Genomic DNA, 10,650 nt, shown 5'->3' with positions numbered 1-10,650 from the left:
CTCAAAATTGACGGATGCATATAGTTGGTGAATTAAGTTCGTACTATGATATTCTCTAGCAGCACAAATAGCTTTGTACAGCTAGTATGAGCAAAGCTTTGTTCGGTAAACTCTTCCAAGGTTAAAAATAAGCATCCAACAAATGTGCCTACAAAAGCTTCACATTTGCAAATTGTCAAAATGACTATTCTTGCAGACAATATTGCTTTGTTTGCCAAGGAGGATATGGAGTTGGTCCAAAAGCAAGAGCAAGGACTAAACAAAGAGCCTTGACATCTTTCAATGAAGGCAAAAAAATTAGACTTAAATGCATAGAAGGGATGCAATTGTTTTCTAAGAGACTTCAAGACTACACTAGATCACTCAGACCCAGCATCATGAGACCTCCAATGGGCCAGCTGAAATGCATCTATGGTGCTGTGGGACGACCCCGCTGCAAGGGTGGTTACCCTCCCAAAGTGCGAGGTATATGGACGACTGTATCCAGTCTGAAGACACTATCAACACTGTCTTTGAGAGAGAACCCTTTTACAAGTGAAAAGGCACTAGATGATTACATTGAATGTGATTGTGTTTCTTCTAATTTGAGATGGCTGACGTCCAAGTATATACCATTGTCATGTCGTGTAAAATTTGATGAGCCATTACAGGCAGCATGGAAGAGAGCAAGGCATAAAATGGCACTTTAAAGAACCAATGCCCATTGTCTTGAAATGGAATTCCTAATAAGGTCCAGTGCGATAAGAGCCTTTTCCATCACAAAAAAAAAGCAACTGGCAACCACTAGACTATGAGGCTCAATTGGAAAAAATCCTCCAGAAAATGCATCCTCTAGTCTATGTATCTATCCACTTGGTAAGTAGTACCATGAAAATAGCAGAGTACTTGAACGACTTGAAGCTTCCAAACGTTTGAATGAAGTTGAAGTTCCACCTTTCATCGCGGAGTCCTTCCAAGAAGCATGACATAAGCTTTTCCTCTGACGGTTTATCCGAGGTCGGAAATCAATACACCTTTTACAGCACAATGACATTAGTAAGGACGGTATCGACGAGACCCACTACTACCAGTAGCACCACCTTGCCGCTGTGCCGGTACTCCCCTTCCACCACCTCTGTTGTCTCTCTGAACAGGAAACATCCCTGGCTGTTGCCTGGAGAAAAACGAGCATTTTGAAATATAAGAAAATCACTACATCAATCGTGCGTGCGGCAGAGTATATAAGTGAGACTTTTCTTACAAAACATATCCCATTCGCCCATCAGGTAACATCATGGGCACCATGGACATTCCAGCTGGAGCAGGTCCTCGACCGTATATCACAGGCTATGAGAAATCAACAATTTTGAGTTGAACATCGCGAAGACACCAGCATTGATGATGCGACATAACAAAAGTATTAGTTTGAAAGCCTTACAACCGAACCATTTTAATTCTCCTTCAGTTGCATAAAACTTATACCTGCACATAACCCCGGTGGGAGCCGAACCCTGCACCCATTACCCCATACATATCATAGCCATAGCCAGCTCTTGACTGATAAAGTTGAGGTAAAATGCCAGCCCCAACTGGAGCATTTATAACATTGGGCCTTTTCTCGGATTGTGGCTTGGCTAGACTTGCTTCCAGCTCCCGACCTTGAGGAACCGATGAAGAATACCTTTAGCATGGCAGGTGAAAAAGATAAACAACAAGCCAAAACCACAATTAATACCATCTAGTTCATATTTCTCGTTCTTCTCAACAGCTCTCAAAGCACTGCTCCTTTCCACGTAATGTACAAAGCCAAAATCACGCTTCGGCTGTCCCGGCTTCGATTGGGGCAGAACTACTTTGCTAATTTCTCCATGACGTTCAAAGAGCTTCCATACCTGTTCTTGGGTGGCGCTTTCCGGTAAATTGCGAACATAAACAACCTTCACCTGATCCCATACCAAACGGTAATAAGAATTTCATCAAGAATTGGCTGTGATTGCTTTACCACTTCTGAAAGCGCTCACCTGCGACATTGCAACACTGTCCGTCGTCCCCCGTGAGTCAGCCCAGTTGATAGTGGGTGGATTTGTTCCAAGTTTGTAACCTGACATAGACAACTTCCGCCGTGCATTCTCTGCACATGCATGATTGTAGTACTCTACAAAAGCAAATCCGCGGTTTCTGTCGTTGTTTTGAGGATCCTGCCAGCAAGCGATTGCATTGATTCCAAAAATAATGATCATCCATTAGGCAAAGAGATGCAGAAAAAATCTTTCCGCATGGTTAGCTGAATCGACATTTAAAAAATCACCACCACCCAAGAAACACTAGATGAAGCTTGATTCCAAAAATAATGATCATCCGTTGAGGCAAAGAGATGCAGAAAAAAATCTTTCCGCATGGTTAGCTGAATCAACATTTAAAAAATCACCACCACCCAAGAAACACTAGATGAAGCTAGAAAATAGGGGTAAATTCATCCAGAGCAAGTGATTGCACAGTTCTGTGACCCCTTGTTATTAACAACCCTCTTGAAACCAGACTACAAACCCCATGCTACCCTCATCTCAATGAAGCACTACAGCAGCTCGTTCCATGGTTAAATGGGGCAAAAGTGAGTTATGCAATTGTCTGACAGAATCAGCTCACAGAACTAGCAATTGTAAAATCATGAAGCTGTAAAGATAACAACCTACAATTGTAGCATGAGAGAAGTGGAATAATCAGTCACCACTACAGTTAGCAAATGGAGTATTATTTGCCTACTTTAGTCCACACAGACGGTTTTTCCTACTTCATTGCACTGCAAGCTAAGAAAGCTCTTGACCAGTCATACTTGAGGTTATAGATAATCTTGAGCCCTAAATTAAACTGGGATGGCATGTCCAGGAAAACACATAAGCCCTTATGAGAAAATGACAGGCTAGCACCAAATACCCACTCTTGCACAACTCCAGATAGCAAGAAATTTAACACGTCAGAAAACCAATGCAGGAGCCAACAATACTGTTTAGATTTTAGGATTTAAGGTGTAGGGCTTTAGGGTTGAGGGTTTAGGGGGGCAGGTAAAACATCTGGTTACTCTGTATTCATGAGACATCGACCCTGTAAGGTAAAACTTTATTTTTAATGTATAAAAGAAGCAGGCTAAAGAACTGTAGAGGTGTCACAATACCTACATTGAACAATCGTCACTTACATAAGATAATAATTGATAACTTGAAAAGACGAATAGACATATGATGACTCTGCTCCTCTAAAATCTTGTAACTGAAGCAATAGAAAAACACAAATCTACGCACAAGAAAATCTGACAAAAATTTTATAAGCATTCAGTGCAGAATTCTACAATGGCTTCCCTGGCCACATAGTGCAACTCTGCATGTCACAATTACTTCCGATCATAAGATACGAGCTTTATTCAATTTGAAAGCTTCTCTCTCTTTCAAATTTCCTTCCCTACTTTTTCCAACATTCATCACTTGATCTTGTAATGGTGCATAAAATGCTGCAAATGCCAAATCCAGAAATCAATGCAATATCAGCTATCAATCTGGAAACTTTATCAAGACTCTGTTTCCACCCTAGTCATGCTGGCACTCATCTGCCCCACAAATGGCGTCTGTCAGAAATCCAAATGGGGCTAAATTAATGATGTCTGCCAATGGTTAACATGGGATAGTGGAAAACCCACATGTGAAAACGTTAAGCAACTACAAAAAATCATTCTCGTGTCTTGGATGGCGCCGAGATATTCTAAAACTACCTAAAAACATGCAAATGTGAATTGAAATCTGAACCTGGCAAGAATTACCCGCATAAATTTTCGGTCCCTTTTGCTTTCAATTAGCCTTGTCCCGATCAGCTCCAGTGATACCTTGTCAAGGGTGTACAGGGCAAGACAACAGCATCTAAAAACTGAATGCGACACTTTGGGGCAACAAACCCAAGGACGGGTGCATTTAGACCAGAATGAGAAGCTGGGGAGGTAATAATGAAGATCAAGGCTAACTCCAGAAAATGATATTTGATATCAATTCAGCTTTAAATTGCGGGGGAATAACAGCATTGTGCATAAACCAGGCTACTCATATGTGTGTGAATCGCTAGAAAAATGATTCAAAGTGGAGGGTTTGATTTTTATGAAGCTTAACAGTTGAAAAGCTGGCAGGGATCCTACTCAAATGCATAAGCATTAAATCAAATCCTTGAAGAACAAAACATGTCAGGTCCACTGCCAAAGAAGTGCTGCTTCCTGTCAAAAACTGGGGCACAGAATCAATAAAACACAAAGTTACACATGCAAAGCAAAAATATCAAACCGTAAAGAAATAGCACAACCACAAACAAACTCAATTATAACATTAACTAGGACCACAACTTGACCTTAATTCTTAAGCAAATAACAACAAAATACTCATTTACAACAAGCGCACACAAGAACAAAGACTTCCACCCAATCTGGCACATCGATACAAAGAGAACAATTAAACTCAAATCACGCCTCCAATCAACATAAGCACAAAAAACTTGAACACGAATTCTCACGAGCTGATAGCAATAAAAGCAGACAATGCCTATGCGGTACAAGTGTGTGGCTCTTATCGCTCATAGAACTAATGTTCCGAAGCTAATCATCAAAATGGGGGATGAACCACCAGGATGTGTGGATAGAAAAATTTCAACAAGTATGTGCTACCTACCTTGGTGGCAAGATTTCGCTTAGAACCTGGAGTTCTGTCAGCCTGAGCTAAATTTACAACACTGGAGGAACCTTTATGCATGAATGCTCCCTATATTAGTCTAACATCATCCGGTATATTCTCATCCTAATGAGAGCTGATTGAGAGCAATCAGCACTCACGAGTCAAGGAAACAAAAATATGAACAGAATGTTGGATGCAAACAAAGGATGGGGGTGTTCTCGCTACAAAATTATGAATGAATAAACCTGTGGATTGCAGAACATTCTACAGAAAGTGCTTCCAGCTTGCATACCATCAGAAGTTCCAGACTGGTAATCCCGGGAGCTCTTTCCAAGAGGTTCCTTTGAAGCTCTTCTCGATCCCAATTCTTGGGCACATTGCCAATGAATAGCTTGTTCTTTGCCTGTGACGCGGAGAACCGTAACTTTCTACCCTGTTAATCACAAGACCTTATAACAGTATAGAATAGACTTCACAACTCCAAATATATAATCGGAAAGCCAATTGTTGACAAGTTTGTAGGTACATATTGTACAAATAAGTCACCTTCAATTCTTGCTCGTTTAATGTCTCAATAGCTTTTTCTGCACTTTCTTTAGTTGTAAATGTTACGAATGCAAATCCTTTGTTGTCCCCTTTCTCTTTATCCTTCATCAATCGTATCTGCAAGATTGAAACATGGTAACTTGTTCCTCACAAAGCTGAAGCATCTCTGTACCTTAATCCACATGTAATTGGACTCCAAAACTTGACATGACTGGTTCCCACTATGGAGAATGTCAACACAATGGTGTCCAGTTTTCAAACAGCATAGTAGTTTGCACTTTAGATCTGAAGTGATAATAAGAACTCTTCCAGACAGAGACACAAGTAGAAACATTCGGTTTGACATGTCAAGGCACTGGGCATACCTCAAAAATATCGCCACAAGTTGCACAAAGCTCTCTCAAATCGTCCTCAACGGCATCCTTTGTGATACCCCCAACGAACACTTCTGAGCCATGCGGAGGCCGCACCAGTGGATCCTCAAAGCTCTCTTCCCCCCTCTCATCAGCCTGCTCCTTCTCTTGAGGATGCGCTATTTCATCATGTGCAAGCTCTTTTTGCACATCTGCATCCTTCTCAAAAGTTTCTGTTTGATGAGCCTCCTCAGCCCCACCATAAGGAAGAATTTGAGGCTCCTCGTTCACATTCGCGACCATGTCAGCCTCAGTTGGCTGTTCGCTTTCGTTGATGTGTTTTGCAAAAGGCTCCCCTTGAAACCCAATGCTGCCATCCCTACCATCCCCATCGTGGTAACCTGCATCTTCGTCATCATCGTCGTGATAACCCATGCCATCTTCTTCCTCCCCCATGTCTAGGTCAAGCCCTTCTTGGGCTTCTTCTTCTATTTCATCATCATCTTCAATTTCATCAGGTTTGTGGCGACCTCCTTGGTAAACATGCCCTCTGCCTGCTGCAACGTCCTCATCGGCCTCGTCTATGATATCCTCAAGCTCAGCCTCTCCAGTATCAACCTGTTCCACCGGATCTTCTTCTTCGTGAGATAGCTCGGGCGACCCTGCAGAATCCGCCATTAATGCTTCTAAGCTCAGGTAAGTTCTGAGACAGTAATGGGAAGGAACGCCCGTGTGTGTGTGTGTGTGTGTGTGTGTGTGTGTGTGTGTGTAAGTGTGCGCGCGCGCTCGCGTGTGTAGGGAGAGCCCTTTGTTTGTATATACTGTTGTCTGTGTTGTGTAGCGCGCGTTTGTGTGTGTGAGCGCGCCCGTAAGCTTTACCAAATGGGATTCTCCTCCTCTATCCTACAAAGTGGTGAATGTAATGAGCATTGAGTAAACTAGGGCTTTAGGGCGTTTCACATTTGGTGTCAACGGACCACAGGGAGGGCCTTCAAAGAAAATTATTAGATATGCACACTAAGTGCCATTGAAGTGGATGAAAAGTGATTGCAACAAAGTGAGCCGACGTCCTTCCAAGCGGGCATGGCATTTCCTAGGGGAAAACCGTCGGGTTTCAAAGGCAGTTTAGTGAGGTGAGCGATAAGTTACCTGGAGGAGGCAACTCCAAAGGGAAGACCGAAGCAAGTCCTGCAGTACTTGGGCCTTTGAACAGAGGTACTCGGTCGCTATCACGTCCAAATCAAGTTGGCGAAATGGGTCTCTCAAGGGAATAGTCATGGCCCTAAGAGTGTAGATAATTATGGCCTCTCGTAGTCCAGAGGAAACTAAGCGTCTGCCTTCGGTTTCTGGGTGCATAGTCTTGGTCGTTCTTCTTGTATACTTTTTTGGCGTATGAGGGGAGCGGCCGGGCGTGCCCTACCCAAAAACAAATTGCAACAAATCAAGGGAGAGAACAAATTGTGATCTCTATTTGTATTGTTACTTGATCTTGCAGATAGAAGCAACAAAACAAGTCACCATCCTAAAAGGTAACAAAGTCAGCACAATGGTAATTGGTTTATACAAGATCGGCAACCCTTCGGTAGCACAATGGCAAAAGGTGCATATTTAATTAAGTTAAGTGAGCCCTTCCCATAAATCCAAGTTGATTCCGAGCCAGAGCAAAAGGGGTCATAGTTATCAAAAATAGGTTAATCACATACCAGCCAAAGTCGGAGCCAAATACTGGCTTACAGCAGCATACCTGACCAAGGTAGCCACCGGTTAAGAAACAACTCAGGAAAATTGGGTCAGAAAAGCTATGTCATGAAGCAAAAGGAATTCCTTCACATAACCGACTTGAAAGATGCACGATATCAAATATCCGATGGATAACAAGTGTAATGTTATTTCCAGCAAGCCTAACTACATAACCCAGCACTCAACCAACCGAGTCCCAACATTATACATTCAGCCAACTGAGGCTCCAACCCCCTCAAGTATTTACGAACAACTGCAACCTCTCTATCCAGAATAACCATTTCCAGACAAGAGTTTGCACAAAACATCTCAGGCATACTCATGCCATAAGCTCATAGCCACTTACATTTAGAGAAGACATCCATACTACCATTTATCATGTAAAAAGGAATCAGCTTGAAAATCTTTACACCAAGCAAAAAAAACCCACCTGAGAGGAACCAGAGAATGAACCTCCAAAGACTGATGATAGTGTATTCCACACAAAGTAAAGCCACTCAAATAACGCATGCACTACAACACAAACTACAAATTGAAAGTATACAAGGTTGCTAAGTGAGGGAAAACCCTCACCTTTAAATAGGGTTGTATCTGTAATGCAGTGAGTAATCGTCCCATCCATGTGCACGCAACACCTCCGCATCAATAACCAGCTCACACATTGTCCACAGTAGGTGGTCGTTCCGTGCTTGTAATGATTGAAGACATGTGAATTGCCAGCATATGCGTCCCCAAAAAAGGCGGATCCACTCTCCACTTGCAGCATAATCACCGAACGTTATTATGTTGGTAAGTATACACAATTGTTTCAAAGTGGAAAAACTAGCCTTACCCAACTTCTATCAAGCATCAAAGTGTTTTTATCTCAACTGAAGCCAATGGTTATTATCAGAAAAAAAACCCTTACTAGTGTGTTATTACGAGGGCCTTGCTTTTAGGCTAGGGCAGGCCGAAACCTCCAAAAATTTAAGGTCAGCCTTAGGTGTGAGCCAAGCTAGCATGTTATAGTGCTTATTAAAAGAAGACAAGGACTAAGTTTCCACCTAGACAGACATTTGTGTGTGTGTTTAGTGTGCATTTGTGTGTGTGAGCACACCCATAAGTGGAAGGTGAAGCTTTACCAAATGGGATCCTCCTCCTCCATCCTACAAAGTGGTGAATGTAATGAGCATTGAGTAAACTAGAGCTTACGGGCGTTTCACATTTGGTGTCAATGGACCACAGGGAGGGCCTTCAAAGAAAATAATTAGAAATGCACACTAAGTGCCATTGAGGTGACAATGGTGAAAAGTGATTGCAACAAATCAAAGGAGAGAACAAAGATTAAAGTATCTCTCGCTCTACTGGCTCTGCTCTCATTAAGGGGAATCTCGTCAGATCCTTCCCCCCCTCTCTCCTCTCTCTTCCATCTCTCACCCTGTTCCCCGTCCCCCCCTCTTCGCCATCGTTGCCCTTTGCGCCCCGCGTCCTTCGCCATGGCTGGTCGAGCCTTGCCTACACAGCGATGGACATCACCTCGTCCAGCTCCATCACAAGTCAAAGGGCACAGCTCTTTGGTGTGCCTGCCCGCAGGGCATTTTGCAAGGGCCGTTTTGGTGAGGGTTGTGGGGCTCCCCGCTCGCTTCTGAACAGGAGCACCCTACAGCTCCATTGCACTCAAATCTGAGAAATGCTCCTATTTTCATTGCCATGACACCCGCTGCGCAGCCCTACTCAGCCTTCCCATTGCCCCCCTCACCTTCTTTCCTGCAGTTTCCCCTTCGCTGTGTCCTCTGGCTTGTGACCTCTCGAGTCTCGACCATTCCATCCATGCTGTAGCCTCACCTCCTCGAGAGGTTCCCGCCTTGGGCGCGGTTAGTAGTCACCCACCACACTCGACACACAAGGAGAGCAAAGTCACACAATGCAAAAATCTCTCTCTCTTGATGTAAGACAGACAGCTCTCTCTCTCTCTCCCACATGCCCTCCTTGCCCTTTTTTACTCGAAAGGCTACCTTCCTTTTCGCACTCTAACAAAGTGGTATCTTCTGAGATTCGTTGAAACCAGACATGCGTGCAAACCTATTTGTATTGTTACTTGATATTGCAGATAGAAGCAACAAAACAAGTTATGCTTGGTTGGCCTTGTTGTAGCAATTTATGTTGCCAATGTCCTATCTAAAAATTGCTAGATATTGTTATCAAACTTAAATTATGTCAAGATAAACATGAAAGATTTTATGAAACTCATTTGTAAGCATAATCAAATTGTGATTGTTACAATGAAAATAAAAATCTATTCTTATATCCACCGAGTAATGTGTTCACTTGAAGAAAGTGGGCAATCCAAAAAAATTCATTCGAGGAGCTACGAACAAACAAAAAAAGCTAGTTAAACTTGTCATATCACGAAAGAGTTTCAAATTTAATAAAAATAGATAGGCCTTATGCATAAACTAAGTGAATGTCATAGAAAAGTATGGTGGAGAGTTGGAGAGAGAGAGAGAGAGAGACACACACACAAACACACAAAGAGATGCGTATATGTGCAAAATCCTCATTCCTACCTTTCGAGAGCCTCAATTCTAGGAGGTATGAACCTCAAGACCATTCCCTTGGGGTAGAAATCCCACCGCCCGCAAGAACCCTCTTCAAAAAATCCCACATTAGGGTGCAAGCTTTGGGTTTTAAGGGAACCATGCTCTCACTTTGACCATGGTTGGATAAGCTTAGACTTGGTTGGTCGTTGGGGGAGTACCCTAAATGCATAGGAGTTATGGGAATCCTTTTCAAGTGCTCACGCACTCCATCATTCGAACATACTCTCATATTCTCACTCTCAAATGAAGGGACATTATGCTACACCTTCATGCTCGTAAGTGTCAAATCAAAGATGATATACTGCTCATCCTCAACCCCTATAAAGAGTGATCCCATTTCTCTAAAGTAGTGCTCACTTAGTGCCAATTGTTGAAATTATGCATTTTTCTATGTATTGATGGTGTTGCTACTATTGGGTGCACTTTGTGTTTGCCATGACAAAAGCTAGTAAAGAGAAATTTGAAGAGGAGCCAACTTTATCACATGTAGATAAGTACTTCTCTAATTTTACAAATCAGTTACTACTCTATGGTGTTTTGAGCTATAGCTCTTTGTCGGAAAACCTCGAAGCATGTTTTTTGATAGGGTGTTTACTTCCTTCAAACTAAGGAAGGGAGGGTACCATAACTCTTTAAAATGTTTGATTATTCTTATGGAGATATTGACTCTGTGAATAAAACCTTTTGTTGCAAGGGTACCCTATATGGTGGCTCTGTGTAAGGGTAACCTATGGTTGGAATGGTTTTCAA

At 42.5% G+C, this 10,650-nt stretch overlaps 2 protein-coding genes across 2 annotated transcripts; both read right to left on the bottom strand.

The window, feature by feature from the left end:
• Nucleotides 1-283: 283 nt before the first annotated feature.
• On the bottom strand, nt 284-6,468 carry LIF2 (RNA-binding (RRM/RBD/RNP motifs) family protein). Its single transcript, XM_086528319.1, has 8 exons — nt 5,594-6,468; nt 5,229-5,345; nt 4,975-5,115; nt 2,001-2,177; nt 1,715-1,922; nt 1,462-1,637; nt 1,241-1,326; nt 284-1,153 (listed from the first exon to the last, which is right to left on the bottom strand). The coding sequence occupies exons 1-8, from the start codon at nt 6,257-6,259 to the stop codon at nt 1,033-1,035; spliced, it is 1,692 nt and encodes a 563-aa protein (XP_086384445.1). The 5' UTR covers nt 6,260-6,468; the 3' UTR covers nt 284-1,032.
• A 2,099-nt stretch (nt 6,469-8,567) lies between these two features.
• LOC147441932 (uncharacterized) lies at nt 8,568-9,128 on the bottom strand. The gene is made up of 2 exons (XM_086529543.1): nt 9,060-9,128; nt 8,568-8,960 (listed from the first exon to the last, which is right to left on the bottom strand). Exons 1-2 carry the CDS (start codon nt 9,126-9,128, stop codon nt 8,568-8,570), a joined length of 462 nt encoding a protein of 153 aa, XP_086385669.1.
• Nucleotides 9,129-10,650: the final 1,522 nt, after the last annotated feature.

This window comes from Adiantum capillus-veneris, chromosome 14 (assembly GCF_014529385.1).
Source record: "Adiantum capillus-veneris isolate H3 chromosome 14, ASM1452938v2, whole genome shotgun sequence".
Lineage (NCBI taxonomy): Eukaryota > Viridiplantae > Streptophyta > Polypodiopsida > Polypodiales > Pteridaceae > Adiantum > Adiantum capillus-veneris.
Note: the sequence above shows the minus strand (reverse complement) of the source record. Positions and strands in the feature narration are given on the sequence as shown.

Coding starts and splice junctions, on each gene's coding strand:
- LIF2 (XM_086528319.1), bottom strand. CDS start 6,259: ATGGCGGATTCTGCAGGGTCGCCCGAGCTATCTCACGAAGAAGAAGAT. Junction 5,346..5,593: donor CTTGTGGCGATATTTTTGAG/GTATGCCCAGTG, acceptor TCAATCTTGCAG/ATACGATTGATGAAGGATAA. Junction 1,638..1,714: donor CGAGAAATATGAACTAGATG/GTATTAATTGTG, acceptor CGGTTCCTCAAG/GTCGGGAGCTGGAAGCAAGT.
- LOC147441932 (XM_086529543.1), bottom strand. CDS start 9,128: ATGGAATGGTCGAGACTCGAGAGGTCACAAGCCAGAGGACACAGCGAA. Junction 8,961..9,059: donor GGGAAACTGCAGGAAAGAAG/GTGAGGGGGGCA, acceptor ATGGAGCTGTAG/GGTGCTCCTGTTCAGAAGCG.